Source organism: Zonotrichia leucophrys, chromosome 7, assembly GCF_028769735.1.
Source record: "Zonotrichia leucophrys gambelii isolate GWCS_2022_RI chromosome 7, RI_Zleu_2.0, whole genome shotgun sequence".
Classification (NCBI taxonomy): Eukaryota; Metazoa; Chordata; class Aves; order Passeriformes; family Passerellidae; genus Zonotrichia; species Zonotrichia leucophrys.
Window position 1 is genome coordinate 6,027,569 of NC_088177.1, and position 19,708 is coordinate 6,047,276.

The 19,708-nt window shown below is 42.4% G+C and overlaps 1 protein-coding gene across 4 annotated transcripts in view; it reads right to left on the bottom strand.

The window, feature by feature from the left end:
* Positions 1-210: 210 nt before the first annotated feature.
* The window catches only part of THSD7B (thrombospondin type 1 domain containing 7B), a 299,951-nt gene continuing 280,453 nt past the window's right edge, over positions 211-19,708 (bottom strand). For all 4 annotated transcript variants that reach the window (XM_064717910.1, XM_064717908.1, XM_064717909.1 and 1 more), the window contains exons 22-29: positions 14,626-14,771; positions 9,532-9,691; positions 9,014-9,187; positions 8,830-8,925; positions 7,674-7,756; positions 6,478-6,670; positions 3,077-3,164; positions 211-1,371 (exon numbers count right to left, since the gene is read on the bottom strand). In XM_064717910.1, coding sequence (XP_064573980.1) covers positions 1,290-1,371; positions 3,077-3,164; positions 6,478-6,670; positions 7,674-7,756; positions 8,830-8,925; positions 9,014-9,187; positions 9,532-9,691; positions 14,626-14,771 — 1,022 coding nt within the window. In that variant the 3' untranslated portion in view covers positions 211-1,289. The remainder of the gene's footprint in view (positions 1,372-3,076; positions 3,165-6,477; positions 6,671-7,673; positions 7,757-8,829; positions 8,926-9,013; positions 9,188-9,531; positions 9,692-14,625; positions 14,772-19,708) is intronic.

Consider the following 19,708-nt stretch of genomic DNA (forward strand, 5'->3'; position numbering starts at 1 on the left):
TTCTGATTATTGGAATGAGCAGCAGCACTGAGTTAAAAATAAGACCAAGCATTCTCCAGACCTGCAATTATTCTCTCGACTGGTACTTGTCTGTGCTCTTTCTCTCACTAATCACTGCAGCACAAAACAATGCCAGAGGATTTGAGATCCGAGGCCAATCTCAGCTCAGTAAATGACTAATAACACAAGTCGTTTACACACATTTAATTCAACATACCAGAAGCAATTTTCTCACTCTCTTTAGCATTTTATTTGCTTATAAATACAAGTCAATACCACAAGATGGCACTTTCTTACTTGCAACACACACTATTATAAACACTTACCCTCTTCAAATGTTCCCAGAATTTTACATGTAACTTCTCAGTGGTTCTGAAACATTTAAAAAAGCAAGACCTTCTACAAACTGCATTTGTGTTTGATGTATATTAAATGAGGTCAGGTAATTAAATTCAAAAAAAGGAATTTATAAATATTTCAGATAAGAAAATTTAAATACAAAAGCAGAGTTTGTTTTAATTAAACTGAATAACAATTTAAACTGGCCATAATGTATCTACATGGTTTAATTTAATTTAAAATCCTTTTTAAACAATCAAATCCTCTAGCCATTCATCAAAACACCTATCTACTCAGCTCTTTAGAAAATATTCTTGGTTAAGAAACCACCTATGCTTTTTCATAACGATCCTTATTCTGTCCTGTAGGTGGAAATGAAGCAAAATCATATTCCAGACTAGAAAACAGGATAAGAAGGAAGAAACTTTAAAAAACCTGATAGCTTCAGACACTTCAACTCATTCTTCCTTGCATTTCTCAAAATACATGATCTGGTTTTAAAGTCTTTGAACGAAATGTAAACACTAGAAAACTCATTGTTGAAGTATGTGAAGAATAAAGAACCCTGCACTAATATAGTGCATAATGATGCTGTGTCAAACTTGTCATTTACAGTAAATGTCACAATTTCCTTGGGATTGTCATGCCTTTTTTTTCAACTAATTCCTTTTGATGTCTGTAGATTCTCTCTTTCTTTTTTTGTTATTCCCATTGTTCAACAGGAAGGGATGTAGCTGCTGTTCTCTTCAGAAAAGTTTCACAAGATCCAAGTTTTTTACTCCATTTTTTTTCTTTAATAAAGAGGTGGCAAAATTTTCAGCTTGCAATACTTCTGTCCTGCCCAGGATATTATACATCAGGAGATTCCTCAAAAAACTGAGAAGTCGGAGAGTTCCAAAAAAGAAAGCATTTAAGGCAGTTGATGTCTACATTTGGATTTTTTGTTTATGTTACATATCAATGTCTCCATCATAGGCCAGGGTTAGAGGCTTCTGCTGGGGTGGAGGGCTTTGATGCTGCTTCGTTTTTTTGCTGCAAGAAAAGCATTTCAGAAGACAAAATTACAAACTGTAACAAGCTCAGAAACATCCTCAAGCCCCAAACTTCAATTTAAAAAATCAACTTTCCATAGTGGCGACTGAATGCTGTAACTGGGTGGCACCACAGGGCCCCTCTGGTGCTCTCCTGTGTGTGGCATGGACACAGCCTGGCAGAAAGGGGCAGCCAGCTGTGCTCCCCATCTGCAGAGGAAATAAAGCACATTCGTCTCCCATCTCTTCTCACAGCTGACAAAACAAGGAACACCTCGCAGAAAAATTGGAACATGAGCTGTCTGGGACTGGGATATTCTCATTTTTCTTTGGCATGGTATTGAAGCAACAATAATTATTATTGAGAAATGCATTTCCTTAGCAGCCTCCAAGTGATGGAGAACTGTGTAACGTTATTTAAAAAATCCTCTGTATCCTCTGCTGTGAAGCCACAGAGAAATGGAGCTACATGGCTTGGAAAATAAGGGAGCTGCAGCTCCTAAGCTGCTATTATTTAAGCTTTTGACCCAAGAGAGAGAATGAGAGAGAGAGTAAGAGAGAGGAAGGGAAGTGGAGGAAGAGAGGGTGGGCAGTGATGCTGTCAGGCCACAGCTGCGACTCTCTGTGCCTGTCCTGGCTGGACGGGGCTTGGGCCAGCTTGCACTGTGAATGTTTGTAAGCTCAGGCCCAATCTCTGGGAATTGCAGGACACCTGGCTGCTTCCCCTTCTCCCTTCCTGCCCCCCCAGAGGCATCAGTGGCATCCCAAGTATCCAAGCAGGGAGGACAAGGAGAGCTCTGTCAGGCTGGGCTCACCTCCCCTGTGCTGCAGGAGGACACACAGCCCTGACCCCCAGCAACACCCCAGAGCCCAAAGGTGCAGAGCTGCTCCCTGTCCTTAACAATGGCTGGCAAGAGCAGCTTTAGACACAGGACATGTTTTCACTGGATGTATTCACTGCAAAAACCTATTTAGGGATTTTCTGAGCTGTAGCGAGCAGCCAAGAAACCACAATTAACACCAAGAGACCCAATCTCCCATGAACTCCTAAGCCATCTCTGAATCCATTTATCTTCCTGGCATGCACAGCCCTGGCAGCAGCAAGCTCACAAGGTAATAATGCACTGTGGGAAAAATAATTTCTTTTGTTTATTTTAAACAACCATTTCATCAGACGCCTCCTACTTCTTTTATTGTGGGAGATAAAAATTCCATAGCACCCTTTTCTCCCCCATTCATGATTTCATAGATCTCTATTGTATTCCCACATCAAACATCATTTTTCAACTGAATGTCCCTATTCTATTTAGTCCTTCCTTGAGCAGAAGCCAGCTCCTTGTTCCAATCACTCTCCTTGCCTTTCTTCAGTTTTACTTCATGTCTTTTTTGAAGAATACAATAAAACCCCTTTCTAGTCCCAGCAGAAGCCTGAATAAATATAAGGGCCTATTGATAACCAAAAATAATTCTTTCCCTGCATGGCCACCAAACTTCTTCACAGTAACAGCTGCTAACATTTACAGTTTGGAGAGTTTTAATTACTCTGAGGCAGGGGCCAAATGAAGGCACTCAGGTAGTCCAGCCTCCATCCTTTCCTGAAGCCTTGAGCATTAAATGCCTGCAGTGCAGTGTTGTGTGGTATTTGGGATTGTTTAAATAAAAGCAAACTAGCTGTTATTTAAGGACAGAACACCTGCCATACTCACCACATCAGGTAGGATGTAAAAATTAGGAAAATTATGATGAAGAACCCTCCAGCTGATACTCCATATACCCATATCTTCAGTTTACCATCTGTTGGAAGACAAGGAAAAAGGACAGAGGAAGAAGAGGAGAGAATAAAAAACTTTTTTCTAAAATACACAAAGTTTTAAGAGATCAATTCAAGAAAAATTAGTAGCATCACTGATGGGGAACACAGCAGGAACTAGCTATAATTAATAAACCCCATATTTTTGATAGGAAGATTTCTGAAATAATCCTTAATTTTAAAGACAAAACCTTAATGGAAAGGGGCAGAGGCACAGGATAATTGGGATACATTCCCTCCAAATCCCAGTGGCTATTCTGGCAGAGGCAGTTCAATGCTGAGCTGACCCAGACAGACACAGGCAACACCTGATGTGTTTAGCTGAGGGCTGAGAAGGGATGGGATTGTTCTCTATAAATACTTGGGGGTCACTTGGGGTAAACACCAGCAAGCACAAGTGGAAAAGCTGCTTAGAACTGGGAAACACTTGGGCAACAAATAGGAATAAATTCAGCTTAGAATAAAAACAAGAATAGGCTTGGTAACAGTAAGAGGGATAAAGCTGGAAAGAGCTTTCTGGTTGGGGCCCAGAGCAGCAGACAAAAGTGGCTTTAAGACAAGGTAAGGCTGAGGATTGGGCTCTTTGGGCTGCAGTGAGCCAGGAGCCCTGCAGGAACCCCTCCATGCACACGTGGGCTTGGGTCTCTTCAAACATTCCCTTGTCTCAGAACACCTCACTGGGACAGCTCCTTAATTACAAGCTTTGCATTAATAATAACAGCAATTTTGGAAAGATCAATATTTCTGTTCCTCGCTCTGTTTCTGGCTGCACAGCTTTCCTTGCAGGGAGCAGCTTTGGTGCTTTGCCACAGCAGCAGTCTGAGCTGATTCACATCAGCAGAGCTGCAAATACACACTGCAGGCAGGAACAGGAACCTGTGCTGTGCCCCAGACACGGTTTGACAGAGGCCATTTCAAATCCAGTCAAGTGAGAGGGACAATCACTGAGCCTGGTTTTCATTTTATGTTTGAATGACAAATTTTTTCAAAGGGAAGCACATTTAATCAAATCCCATTCTTTCTCATTTTTCTTCCAGACTTTGGGGAAAGGCTGAGTACCTCTCACAGATTTGTTTTGCTCCTCAAAACACTTGCAGGCTATCTCCCACAAGAGAAGAGCTATGTTCATCAGGACTGGCCTGGTTTGAGTTCTTTTGCTGAAGCCTAGGTATGAAATTTGTTGCCCTCTCACCTGGAGATGGCCAAGAAATACTTAGCAATCCTGCAAAGGGACTGTCACAGCCCCATAAAGGCATCACAGCATGTCTGCTGTGAAGGCAGCTCTGCTCTCCATCCCCAGCAGAAAGGCACTGGACCATGTCACCTGACAATTTAAACAATGCTATTTAAATTGCCTCTCAAGTCAAAGAAAAGTTTCTGTACCTGAACTCTGGCCTCTCAGAGTGCAGTTAAGAGAGGAAAAACACAGCCTGATTTGAAATCAGTTCTGTGCACTCCTGTAGAGCGTTTACAGAAGAACAAAAACATCAGCCTCATTTAATCAAAATAAAATTAGTGTTCCAAACTGTAAATGGAAAGGGAAACCACAGATATGCTGGAGAAGGCACAGGTACTTTGATTGACCAACACAATGTCAAGGACTGGTGTGCTGCAGGGTGTTAAATGCCATCCATACAGGCAGCTCTCACCACAGACCTGCTTTCAACAGCAGAATGGGGAGGTAGCAGTGGTTTCCTGGCTCAGCCAGCAGTAACCACTGCAAATCCCCAGGCTAGTGAGCCTGAGAGCCTCTTTGAGAGCAGCAATTACACATTTTGTCAGAGGGGAGGGTTTTGAAGAACACTAGCCTTGAGCTGGGGTCTGAGGAGCACACACAGACTGAAGAGTTAACTGCAGGATGCCACAGGGTGGTGACACACTCAGCACACATGGGGCACCTTTATTCCCTTCCCATATATTGTTTCTATAACATTTCTGCTGTAAATTAGGCAACAGCCTGTTCTGTAAAAGTGCCTCAGTCTCTGTTTCTGTTGCAGACCCTGGGTGAGAGCTGGCTCACAGGTGCTGCACTGAGGTAAAGCCCTCCAGAAGCTTTTAGTGCAGCAGACTCAAATGCTGATTTAAAAAGGGAGTACTGCAGCACCTACCTACACCTCCCTCCCTTTTTCTAACCCCATAAAGGTACCAGGCAAAGAGATGATACTCAAGTAAGACAGCCCACAGAGAGGCAGGGGTGTTGACAAAAGGGCAATTAACCCCACACCTGTGACTCAAACTGCAGGTGAACTGTGTGGGTGAACTGGATAAAGGGCTTGATCGAAAAGCAGCCAACTTTAAAAGGCTTTGGACTGAGCTCTGTGAGCCCAGAGACTGTCAACGCAAAGGTTAACCACTGTCTGCAAATCAAATATGTAAATGTAACATTCAAAGTGTGATCACATATATCAGACAGAATTATGGCTCCCTGAACCCCCTAACAGAACCTTTCTCTACATGTTTTCTAAAGTCTTGTGTTCATTAGGAACTCATTGCAAACAAATGCAATGTCAGGTACCTGAAGAGGGGGAGGAACTGCACTGCCAGTGTTTTATAACACGAGGAGAACAGATGCATTTCAGTAAAACCTGATGTGCCTGACACATTTGCTTTCCATTTTTAAAGTCCTATTTGCATTTCAGAAAATTGTTTTGAATTAATTCATCTTCAAAACTACAATCAAAATGGGAACCAGATATTAGAGCAATGGACCAGTCTGGGCACATGCAGTCTGTGGTTCCAGCTGGGAAGGATTTTGTGCTATGGATGTCAAAGATCACCTGGGATGGGCTGCTTGGGCACAACAGTTTGTTTGCCTTCGTGGGACACTTCAAATGTTGTAACTTCAACCCTCAAGACTAAACTGTACACTTTCTACCCTATTCTTTTCATATGTTTTTGAAATATGGCAAGAAACAACCAATGTTTTCTTTAATGAAATCTTAAGTACTTTCTGCTTCACTTTCTGAAGCACTAGTGATCAATATCTTTCCTAGGCCAAACATATTACTTCCACAAACATCATCAGATAGCAGTTCTAAACATGCCCCCAAATCACACACGAGCATACTTCTGCACAATATTATTGCTTCATTCTGTCTTGCTATCTCCCAACATAAGAGATTGTGATTCCTCTCTACAGGCACAAAGGCATGAAAGACAGCACACGAGCTGGAAACTGGGAGGTCGCTCTGCAGCTCCCAGACACAATCTCTGATGCTATCATCTACAAAGCTTGTACCTCTCTTCTACAGAAACCTTCTAAAGACAATCTATTCCATTCATATTTAAGTTTTTCACCTGGATTAAAAGGTTGAATAGACCATCCTTTGAAAATGTCATGCATTTTGGAGTTGACAGGTTTATTTTTTCCGGCGATGGTCTTAACATCAGCTTTCTTATCTTCTAAACCTGGTACCTTCACGCAGTAATCCAGGAGCCCATTTGATCTCATTACTTCTGTGTATCCCCGCTCACAGCCACACACTCCTCCCTGGCAGATAAAAGGGAATTCAGCATTAAACCAAGCACTGCCCCCTCACAGAACAGTGCACACTGCAGGGAAAGCTTGAACCAACTGCAAGGTATAACCTGCATGTGCAAATTCACCACCACCAAACCAAACCAGCCAGGAAATGGTACCTGCAAGCCCATTTCAGTTCAAAAAAACACAAATATATTTGGGGAATTGGTTGAAAAAGAGTCAGTAATTACAGAGAAGTCCAACATATAAACATTTTCATCCCAACAGGCTTACAACAGGAATCTGTGGCAAACTCCTCTTGCAAGTACCAATTTTCCTCCTGACTCTGCTGGGCAACAGAACAGACAAACCAAAACCAATCCTCCTGCAGACCCAAACCCTCCTCACATGTTTCCACTCCAGTATTTCACAGGGCTATCTGAAATGAAGCTTTCTTATGACCAAATATCCATTACCCTGCATCAGACTAAACAAGCAGTTTCTTCAAGAGGCTTTTTTTCTGTGGTTTGCTAAATACATACTCAGTTTTCTGGATTTCTATTTTAAAATGGCTTTTTAATATTGTTTTCCTTTGAAAACTATATTAATTGTTAATGCTAATTGTTAGATATAAGACAATGCTAATTGTCTTATACCTATAATGCCTGTTCTGAGGGTCTGATACTCTTGATCCAAACAGGTGATTGATGCTCCTTTATCTCCTCTTTAACAAAAGTTTTAAACAGTCCCTCTTCTAAAGAACAGTACAACAGCACTCAATTAAAATTAAACTAAGAGGTTTAATTTTAAAATTAAAATCAAAACCCCTCTACTGAATAAACCCAAACTTGCAACACCACATCGTTTGTGCAGGTTCATGCTTTTCTTTCAGGATGAAATTCCCACAACATCCTCGAGGTGGTACCATGGACAAACTAAACAATTTTCCAAGTCCCGGAATGCAATCTAAGATGCAATCTGATTAAATCTTGCAGAGTTAATTTCCCAGCCCTGTTCTGCAGCGAGCAGTTACCTGTGTGCAGTAGGAGAAGGGTTTTCTGCACGGCGGGCTGCAGTGCCGGACCTCGGCAGGTTTTGTCCGAAGAGGACACCCTCCTGCAAAAGAAAACACTGAGTGCCTTCAAGGGCAGGTTTCAAAATGTTTTTGTCTTAGATCACCACAGTGTAAGAAGTGCTTGCCTGCTTATTTTATATAGTTAAATACTAGTCTATTAAGCACATTAACATAATATCTGTAGGCATCGCATTAATTAATTTGCCTTAACAAGGCAGGGAATTATTATCATACCCATCTTGTTAATGGAGAACAGAGATATACAGATTTAAGCAATTTGCCATTGGCCACATAGGAAGTTGGGGACAGAATCCAGAATTAGATGCAGATCTTCTGTGTCCTCATTAATGGCTTATCTACATAAAAAGACATAATCCACATAACGCCCTTGCCCATCCTCACTTGGGAAAGCCTGTGCTTCTATAGGAATAAAAACATGTTAATGAGTTCTTAAATACTTGGCAACCTTTGCACATAAGACTTTTGTTATTATCCTAACTAGTCATTATAAATAGAACTAGACATGAACATCTGCGTTTTCCTTTCCACTCTCTCCTCTCATTTACCCTGTGCATATTGAAAGAGATCCCATGGACATGCATCCCTACTGCCTTTGTCAATCTCACAGAGCTTCAAAGTTCTGACCATGAATTCCCCTGTTCATCTTTCACAAGCAGAATTTGTAGGTCACAGCAACAGCAGGAATCTCACAGTTTGAGTGATTTGAGACTCCTGTGTTTTGAAAAGAAGAGGAGGTATAGAAGATGGGGTCTCTACCACGTGTGTGATGTTCTCTTCTGCTCTTCACAGCCACAGGAAGGTTGAACTGAGGGCTGTGCAAGCCCTTCAGTATGTGTGCACTCATTTCTTCCCATGACCAGGCAGACAGCAAGGGCAATTAGCCCAAATACTCCTGTGCAATATGTGTGTGATGCTGAGCTGACAGCAAGGCTGGTGAGCTCCCACCCGCCTTCCCTACACATAAAAATCCAAACTGAAATTCTGTAAGTGCGAAGAAGGATGCCCAACTCCCTCTGAGCAACAGATTCAGAAGCAGAAAAGCCTCTGTGGAGACCTTCGACTCACAAGTGTGCAAGGCCATGAGGGGACATACCTGTGACATTGATTCCGTCCGAGCGCTGGCACCACACCGTGCGCACGTTGTCCCGCCAAGGGCTGCTCTGCCACAGGTAGTCGTAACACTTCCCTCCTGCAACACCAACACCAGTTACTCCTCACCTTGCAGCCAGCCCAGGACAAACTCCTGGTGGGCAGGGAGCAGAGCTGTGGCCAGCTACCTGAGCAGGGCCGTGTCTCCACCTCCTGTCCCGAGCAGCTCTCCCGGCTCTCTGCAGCCTGCACCATGAAGGCCCTGGATCGAGACTGGCGCCCGGCAGGCTCAAAGCTCCTGCCACTGATGCAGGTGAGCTCACAGGAGCTCCACTCTGACCACTCTGTCAGGTGGCAGTCGCCTGCACATTGAAACAAGAAATCACAGGTTTTCAAAAAGAATTAGCCCTGAAGGGGAAGGATAAGCACAAGGCTAACCTAAGCATACAGCAGCTTTAATATCCCTAGGATGTCTCTCCGTAGTAAACAATATTTGGATTTTCTGCTTCATGGCGTATCTCATTTTCTCAAAAAACAAAGGAAGACTTTCTTAGATGGTCTAGAAACAGCAGACTGAGCATTTATCTGATCTGCTGAAGCACAGATTTGTGCTACAAGGCCTGACAGTACTCAGAACTATAGGAGCATGTCCACCTCAGCCAGCTACCACAGGCAGAAAATTCACTGTGACCTTCCAAAGCCTTACCTGGGCAAGGCACAGAGCAGGGTAACTGCAGCACACTTTCTTTTGATGGTAGCTCACCACATAATGCATTTTCTACTGGTTTGGATGTAGCAGAAACTGATGCATCATGCACTACACACGTGAGGTTGCGGACTTGCAATCCATCTCCACACTGTCCACCCTAGGGGATGATGAAAGGGAACAGAGGCACACATCAGTGAAATTAGCAAATGACAGAAGAAACACAGTTGTTTCTATATGAAAAGTCTTCAAAGATACAAATTTGGTCTGCAACAATATCCCCAGTTAAGAGAAGACAGATGGAGATCTCCTCTGCACACCTCTCCACACAAGGAGGCAGGGGCAGGGCCACACAGGAAAGTGTGTAATTATCAAAGGTGTGGAAGATGATACATTCATAAAGGATTAATACTATCTTTGAGGTCTGTCCTTCATGCCTTTTATTCAAATTAATGAATTTACTGATTCTTAATTAGTGCCAAATTAGATGAGCACAGACATTTTGGGCTTCTCTTAAGAAGCCAAGAGCAGGGCTTGCCCATAAGGAACAGACATTTCTTCCACCCTCTTTTGATGATACAGCCCAAGAAGAGCACTCATATGATTTAAACACAGCAAAAGTCCTCACTGCACTGTGGGCTGTCTGTGTCACGTTCTAAAGGCAGTGACCAGATCTGGAGCAGAGATCACCAATTCATATCACACACTCTACCAAAACACCAACCCATCAGCACTAAACCCCATTTGAACTAGAAAAAGGAGGCTCCATCTGGGCTACTCCATGCTCATCATCCCGGTCCTGAAATACCCTGGCATACACCCAACTACTGAAGAGAACATCCTTTAGTGGAAAATCAATATTCCTGGGCTAAAGTTATGATCAAGGGCTGAGGATGCTCGGAGAGATGAAGCACTGAGGCTATTTCTAGAGAGTGGAATTGTTTCATTCCCATCAGATGAAGAGCTGTGGTGCTGTTGAGGTGCCTCATGTCTGCATGATGCCTTATGAACGCGCGCCTGAAGCCTCGTGGAAATGGCACTTGAGAAAAATTCGGTAAACAAAACTCAAGAAGAAGGAAGAAACATTGCCTTTATATAACCAAGGGAAATGCTCCTTTGGATTTCTTGGCAGTGGATTCTTTTAAAATAATGGACTTCATCTGCAGAACAGAATGGCTCCTACTGAGTGCATTCATCCAGCAGCAGGATTGCTAGCAGGAATCTCAAGAACGCCTCTCCTGCACACACCTGGCAGCTTTTGCATTCCCTCCCTCCTTCCTGCTGCAGATCCACAACAAAAAAACCCCATAACTAGCTGGATTTAGAGCAGCTGCTAATCTAAAACATCTTAAAGAAGTATTAGTGTAGATTTACTGTATGCAGCCAGATTCCAGGTTTCTAACAGTGTTTCACTTTAGTCAGTGTGTAACTTACTGTTCTAAATTACTGTTTCACTGCAGAAACTTCTGTTGTGGTCTGAGATTAATGGTGTGTGAAAAACTCATGCAGCTGTCCACTGGGTTAGAGTGCTTAGAAATGGCTGGTGGGAACAGAAGATGAAGGGAGGATATTCTTGGGGGAAATGGGCACTAATCAAACTGCAGTATCTCCAGTTTGACGTGACTGAAAGAATGAAGAAGAGTTTTCAAAAATATACTTCTTCTACAACAGTATATAATTATTTATATACACATCAATATATAAATAATAACAATAATACTGAGAAATAAATAGGTCAAAACAATATTTTTTTTCAGCACAACAATTTCCAATATAAAAGGCCACAGGCAACACTCTCCATTTTTCTATCACACTATATTGGAGCTTCATTCATATTTTCTAATGTCTAGAATTAAAAAAAAACCACAAAACCCAAACCTATGAATTCTCAAAATAATCCCAAAGAGAAAGATTTGCTTTTTAACAGTGGCTCCCACTTGCTTTTTTTCTTTCAAGACCAGAAATGGGTTTTTTACAATCAACCGAACACACTCAAAATGTCACCCTGTCACTTACAGTAGGAGATGCTTTTTGGTATATCTGAAAAGGTCTTAAGCAATGCAGGAGCACTGCATTGACTTCCTCATCATCTTCAAAATTATTCATGTCCCCAAAATTATACATTTGAAGATCTAATCAACAAGTGTGGAACCAGAGGAAGTTTGTGCCAGAAATGGCACACTGAGGATGCAGGGAATGGCTGCTAATCAGAGGAGAGCTGCCAAGGAAACCATCACGTATTCAATTCAGGGATCAATTCCCTGTTGTAAATGCTCTTCTCTGGAAGGTGTGATCCTCTGGGGTTTGCCTAGGACCAGGATTTGCCTGTTGTGTCCTTGCTGGAAATATGTGGGAATTTGACTTCCACAAGGGATTCCTGCCATTTGTCTGCAAAAACTCCTATGCTGCCCCTACTGAGAACACAGAACCCATGCTGGGTTTCCTAAAAACAGGATTTATGTGCCTTTCCACCAGCACCTGCATGGAGCCTCCACCTCTCACCCTGATGGGAAAATGAGGAGAAGGTTTACACCTCCTGTGTTGGACAGTCAGGAACCTCTGCAGTTCAGTAACACCCTAAGGTAAGGCAGCATCTCCATGAGCCTTCTCTCCATCACATCTGATGCTTCCCACATAGAACTTGTTCTCCTAACAAGACAGGAGGTAACAGTCCTAATGAGATGCTTCACCCAGATGTACCTTGAAGAAAAGTTTTCCCTTTTTGGCTTTTACTGGGGTTCATGTGTTCACAATTATTTTAGGTAAAGAGTTGATTGGGCAATGCTTTCACAGGTTGATGAGCGTTTAATCAGGTAAAAGTCTCTCTAATGAGGGAGTGTTGTGTGATCACATTTAAGGGAGTGCTTTTAAAACCATTAGAAAGGAAAGGTTCTTAGTCTTTTTAGGAATGTCAGCCAGCTCGTGTTTGATAATGCCTGGCTATTCCACTTATATTCCCTTAATGGAAAAAATAATGAACAGTGTCAGACACTGCTAATTTTTTCCCCTTTTTTGAGCTAATCTGAGTAAACCACTTCAACTCTAGGAGGAAAATTATAAATGTCCTGTAACCCTTTAAAATTGGATGTACTGACCAGTTCCTAAGTTCTGCATCCCTCTGAATGCAGGGGAAATGCCCCATGCTGCCACAGGTGTGCCTGGGATGTGCAATAACACACTGATTTCCATACTGTGACAATCAGCAACACAGAACGCTTAGCAGGCTCTATTCCTACCCACAAAGACACCTCTAATTATTCACATGAAGTCAATTTAGCATAAAATAGTCCTCCTACAACTAGGAATTGCAGTCTCAGTTATAATACAAGGAAAAAATATTTTAGCCTTATAATTAATTGTCCCGTTTCTATTATTACAGGAAGACACTTTCACACCATGCATTATGGCTTTACCATAGGATGCTTTACCTTATTTCACAAAGCATCCTTGAAAACAGGAATTCTGAAAGCTTTCTTTAGAGCACAGGCTTAAGCCTCTTTTTGGGTAAAGCACAGGAATAAATCACCCTGTATTTATGAACTACATTTAATTCCTAAGCACCTCATTAAAGAGAAGTGAACATGAATAGAATGGCTTCTCTCCAAAACAAAGCAAAGGGGAGAGAAACTGCTCTGTGGTAATTGAAGGAGAGAAGCAGGCTCTAACTCACTGAATGCAGGGATGGTATCTGGGTTACAGAACGCTGTGATTACTGGCTCTGAGCTGGAATTTAGCTGGGTTTGGGATGGGCACAATTTAATCTGCACAATGTGTTATTTATCTGGAGTAAGCCACGGCCTTAATTCAGCTTCCCTACTAATTTTTTTATCAGCTGTGCCAGCTCCTATGGTTGAAAGTCTCTTCCCTGATGCTTAACAGAATCTGCTTATGTTAGCTAGACAAAATACCAGCTGATGCTATCATTTTGTTCTATTTATGTTATACATATGTTTTATACGTTTTATACATGCTGAGTACAGCACATATAAGCACACATTCACATCAGTAGTTACAGTGACTTGTTCATTAGAGAAAATATAAATATACTTCTGTTTCTCTGATCTTGGACTGTCACAATCCAGATTTCATTTGTGAAAACCTGAAAAAATTCTGGGTATTTATTGTGCTACTCACATATTCACTTCACATCCCTCCACCACTGAGAAACCACGTGGGTATTCAAGGCACTGGCAGAGCAGAAATCACAAGGGATGTGTGCCTTTATGTGCATTATTGGCTTCAATCTCCTACACAAGATAATGTGGAGAAGCAGCCACAGATCTGGCCCAGGTCCTGTCCCCTGGGACCAGACAGGGCTCGTTTCCACCACACTTCTCCAGCCTCCATCTCACCAAAGCCAGATTTAAGCAGGCTGATAAACCTCACTGAGAAAGATTCACCTCTGCTTAAACTGGGTTACCAGTTTTAATATTGGAAATGTGATCTAACAGATAAGGAGAGAAGAAAAAGCATGGAGGGGAAGAAAAAGTCAATTCAAGCTTGATGGAAGTCATTGCCAGTGAAAAAATGATGACCCCAGTGCTGAGCAAAGGTGGCAGGAATAGGGACAGCACATGGGAACTGAATCCAGACATTTTTAGATCATTAAAAAGATAGCCAGGGTAAGGAGAAAGAGAAACCAGCCCTTCACACAATAACTCACACTATTGTACTGGAGACCTAGGGGGGAAGACCTGCTGTACAGTCCTTCAAAAAAAAAGGAAATAAAAAAAGATTTAAAAAGGCTAAGCTGTCTTGATATCTAGTGCATCTATTTTCTTGTTAGAGATATTTTATGTAATTAAATTATAGGTCACCATGACTATGCCCAGTCGAACACATTAACTCCATAAATCCCCGACAGTAATTCCATAAGCTTACAGTACTTCAACCCACATCACCTCTCACGAATGGCTGCTGATGGTTGGAAGTTGAGGGGCAGGGGTTCACCACTCCTGAACTTCCCCCTGTTCCCTGCAGACCTCCACCAGCCACAGCCACACCTTGAGCCCACGACCAGCAATTAATCCCACATAGTGAGGATGGATTTTGCTGTTGACCCCGGGCAGGGGGAAGCTGTGGAGAAATTCCTACCTGGAGCGTGCAGGGAGACCAGGGCCCCAGCAGCCAGCTGTAGCAGGGCTTCACTGGGCAGCTCCTGTGCTGGGTGAGCTGCTCCGGGCAGGGCCTGCCCTCGCCCGCCGCCCGCAGCACCACCGAGCGCCCACGCACCATCTGGCCTAGGACAGACAGCACACAGCCAGCACAGACACAGCCACGGAGGGAAAGGAGGAAAGAAAGACAGATTTTGTAATTTATCAGCATTCCTGGTTCATTTCCCAGCGCTAAAATCTGTTAAAAAAGCAATTAATTGGGAAGACTGTTTGGATAATAGGGATGCGATTGCTAAGTCTAAGAAATGCGGTCGCTGGTATTTTCAAGCACACTTTTTAAACATGGTTTTGTATGTTTTCCAAATATAGTATTTGTTTATGCAACACATTTAAATACTTGACTAGATCCTGATTATTAAATATGACAGGAAAATAATTCCTATGGCAGCAGCATTTCTACCATTACACATTCAATATGTTTTCAGAGATTTTTAACAAATGAAATTTTCTTTTTATGAGCAATTATGTGGACCTAATTTGAAAACTGCAAACACTGTAGTGGCTATTACCGTCCATAACCACTTCTACCATTTCCATTAAAAAACCTATTTATTATTGGTGAAAACTTCTTCAGCCACTGAATGGAAAAAGCAATTATGGTACTACTTTTGAACTAATAAAACTGAATATATTCATTAAACTTACAGCAATTCCATTTCTGCCTCCTTTGCTGTCCATTTATGTCCAGGAATGTTTTCACTCAAAATGTTTCAATTAGAATTCCATCTCCAATTAAAAAGAAAGTGGAAAAGAAAAAGCCCTTATGCAGTGGGATGCAGAAGATTGTGCTGGGGATAAAATTTCTGCCCTGTCTTTCAATATGTGTGGGTTTGAGTTAAAAAACTGAAAGGTCTGGGTAGTAAGGGCAGACAAATACAACAAGGCAGAGGCGAGTGGTAATTGCTAAGCCAGTGCAAAGGAAGAGATAAGGTGCTGTGGTGGAGCTCTCCCTTTTGGATCACAGCCCTTCAGCTGCTTTTGTGACCAGAGGGGCGTCTGGAGGGGGAGCAAACACCCTGCAAAACAGGGAGGCTGCAATACCCAGCCAGATCCTTCTCCCAGCTATTTATGCACATGATTTTTAATTAAGGACACTGCAGGTGTAAGGCACATCTCTGATATCTGTCATCGTGACTATCCACAGAGCAAAACATTTTAGCAAATAAAAATGAAAAGCGGACACACCTGGAAAAGGCACTGATAGATACCTTAGCAAGCTCTCTTACCTTTATTCCCTTGCTCTGACCCATTGAATTCTGTTTGTAAACACATTAAAACCAATTTCAAGACTTTTCCTTTTCCAGTTTTAATCCCCCAGACCTGGGGAGTTTGTAACAGAAGTGAGGATAAAAGCTGTTACCCACATGACTGTGCATTCAGCCATCACAGAATCAGATACATTAGGAGGTGGAAAAAATCCTACCAGCTGAGAGGAAAGGAAGGAGGAAAGGAAAAAGGAAAGGAGAAGGAGAAGGATGGGAGAGGAAAGGAGAGGAAAAACAGAAAAAGAAAAGGGAAAGGGAAAACTGTTGTTCCCTGGGCAATCAGAGCAAGGGAAGAGGAATCTCCCAGCCTGCTGTTGGATGAACACCCCAACAGCTCTCCCCAGCCCAACTGGCCAAAATTAGCTGTTCCCTCCTCTTCAGGAGAGATCAAAATTGCCAAATTAGTCTAAATGCTGAATGCTGAGTGTTGGTGAGCAATGGAAAAGGCTCTTTGTGGGAAGAAGCCTGTGGCTGCAGGGCTCTGGGGCACCCTGCCAGGCACCAGCTCCCTGCATGGAGCTGAGGAAAAGGAGGTCTCCTCAGGGTAAAAGATCCAATTTCATTAGGAGGGACCTGAAAGCCTGAAGCATTCATCAAGCTATTTTAATTAACTAAATAATTTCCTTTTGTACACTCTGTTTAACATGTTTCTAGCAATATGCAAATGGGAAGATCATTGAACAGAAAGAGGAATTAACAAATTTTCTTTCCATTTTGGTTTCCTACAGTTGGTTATCCAAACTGCTGAAACTCACTACAGTCCCAGAGGTCAGGCTTGACTCAGTCTATCACTTTCTTTTAACACTGTGAATGAATAACTGAAGAAAGAAATTTCATTGAAACCTTTCTTTGCACAATGATTGCAGTGAGTTTCTTAAGGCTCTATTTTTTTTTTTACTCCAAAAACATTATCTAGGTGCTCAATTACCACTCAAGTAGCAGAAAAAGCCCATCTTTGAATTTTTAAATGCCTTATCTTTTGCTGCCTATTCAGAACAGAATCTTACTGCATCTGAAATTAATTTGTTTCCAATACAAACTCTAGAAGAGTTGAAGCAATCCTACTTATTTCTTTAATTTTCCTTTGATTTTTTCTCTAATTTTCCAATGAATTTGCCACATCTCTGATTCCTCTGCTCTGCAATGTTATGTGATACAAAAGTGTGCTGAAATTGAAAATAAACATTTTTCTTCATATCCTCAAATTAGTTTTGAAAAGGAAAAAACAAAAGAGGCCAATATTGTTAATGCTGGTCACTTAAAATTCTGTTTTGTGTTGGCAGCAAGAATTGCATCTCAGGAACATGGGATTATATTTTCAAATCAGAAGATTTTTTTTACATCCCTAAAAAATTCTTGCCATTACTTGCACTTTATCTCCACAAAGTCATGTGCCACAGCTGAAACCAAGAAGATTCAATTTCCTGCTGCATTTCATCCCAGTCCCAATGACCAACATGTTGCAGCCAGTTCAGTGAGTTTGAGCAGAGCACATAAAACACAGCTCTATCAAGGAACCACAAGATCAGAACAAGGACCAAGTTACTGAAATAAGCCTTGGAGATCAGATTAGGTCCAGTCACAAGCAGGTGGGGCAGGTGATAAATAGGGCTTTTCATCCCCTTCCCACTGCCAGGCCTCCAGCAGCACTGGGGCATCCCCAGCAACATCTCCCACTGCCAGACTGGAGCTTGCTGAGTTTGAGTAGCAGGGGAGAAAGCATCACAAGGAGTTCTTCTTCAGAAGGCAACACCAAAAATATTTTCCCAAATTGGTGATGATCCAGGGAAGAATACAACAAGCAAATTTTTCATTGTGTGCATCCTTGTGCCCCTTCACTTCAATCCCACAGGTCTCTGGTGCTGGGATTCACATCTCTGCAGCCTGCTATGGTCCCTGGGGGTCTGAGGAGTGAGTGAGGAACAGCAACATGGTAAATCCTGTAATTTATCAGATAAAGTCAGCTTTGGAAGTGGCAAAGCACAGCTGTAGGTGGTTTTATAGTTTAGCAGTCCTGTTGGAGACCTTGAGAGAAGCCATGTGGGACTGGAAAATGGCTGTGTAGAAAGATTCAGCATCCTCATATACTCATTTCCCTTAACAAAGGAAATTTAATTTGCTGGGGATTATCCTTACCAAACATCTTTCCAGTAATTTTGGTTCAGGCCAGGGAAGCATCATCCATTAAAGCAGTTCCATACATCTTTTCATAGTTGTACAGCAACTGATATAAGGAACCTTATATATATAACCCAGTGTCAGCCTAAAGCCCTATCCAGCATCCTGAGCAGATGCTGCCCAAACTACAGCTGCAACAGGAAAACATCAGTTACACATCTCCACAGGCTCAGCATAGGCAGGAAAGAGAGATCTGCTTTATTCATCATCATTCATAAAAATCAATATATTAGCCTTTGGCTGCTGTGCACCACAGCTGTGTTAGATGCCAGCACCACATGCACAGCAGCACCACTCCGTGTTTAAATGCATTATTCCATTAAATAACACCTGAGTAAAGGTACCACCCATTAAAATATATCACATCAAACTGTTACTGGAAAAAAACAGAATAAAAATGTTAGCAACAGCCCTTAAGTAAAAAAACAGGTGAAAAATACACATCCAGCAACAGTAAATTTTGACCTGAATTATATTTAAATTATGTTTCTCTTTGAAGTCCTTTATGGTGCTTCTGCACGCTCTCCAAAAAAAGCCAAAAACACAAAATATTGTTGTGAGCTGACCCAGCAATGCTGCATTCCACTTGCTGTGAGTTATTTCTGCTCACCCAGCACCTCAGCCCTGCATTTTAGCTGTACCAAACACTGGGCAATTACTGGCAAAGGGAAGCAGTTATGAGTGTTTACTACAGCCACTTCCCACAGCTCATTTGTTGTCATCCTTTGTTTTTTCCTATCTAATTTAAGGCTCCATCCTACTCCCACAAATGCCCTTGAGAAACCCAGGGTGACTTCAAAGGTGTCACAGTCCATGACCCTTCTGGCTGGAAACCCTTGCTGTGCTCCTCTGAGTGCACAAGTAAGATCTTCTCTATTATTGTTATCATCCAGGAGTATTTACAGCCCAGTGGCACTCTGTGAAGCAGCTGGAGTGACACTGTCTGTGCTGCTGCAACCACAGCACCAGGAGTGCACAAGTAAAATCTTCTCTGCTATTGTCATCATCCAGGAGTATTTACAGCCCAGTGGCACACAGTGAAGCAGCTGGAGTGACACTGTCTGTGCTGTTGGAACCTCACAAGGGCCACTGCCACAGGACTGGTGCCAAGGTCACTCCACCAGGGATGTTTTGTCCAGAGTAGCTCCACGCTTCTGAATTGATACAGCAAAAGTCAGATCAGGACTGAGGCTGCAGGAAAATAAAATGTGCTCGCAATAACCTGGATACAGAGCACTTCCATTTCACTGATGCTCCTGCTTTGGCATGAGGTTCAGAAGACCCTTGGATCCCTGCAAAGTTGTTCAAGTGGTAGAGAAGGACTGAGCAAAACTTGGCTTCTTCATGACACGGTTTGTAAGACAGTTTTCCCGGCTGCTTAGCTGCTGTAGGCTCACAGAGGAGTATCTCCAGGTTTTAAATCCAAGCTAAACAACAGCAGTAGTACAGTGGCCTGTACAAGACAGCTCTCACCAGCAGCATGGCAGGGTTATGGTCTTTGAGGATCAGGGATGATCCATAAACTAGGCTGAGCTTGCGCTTGACTGTGTGGTTCAGGCA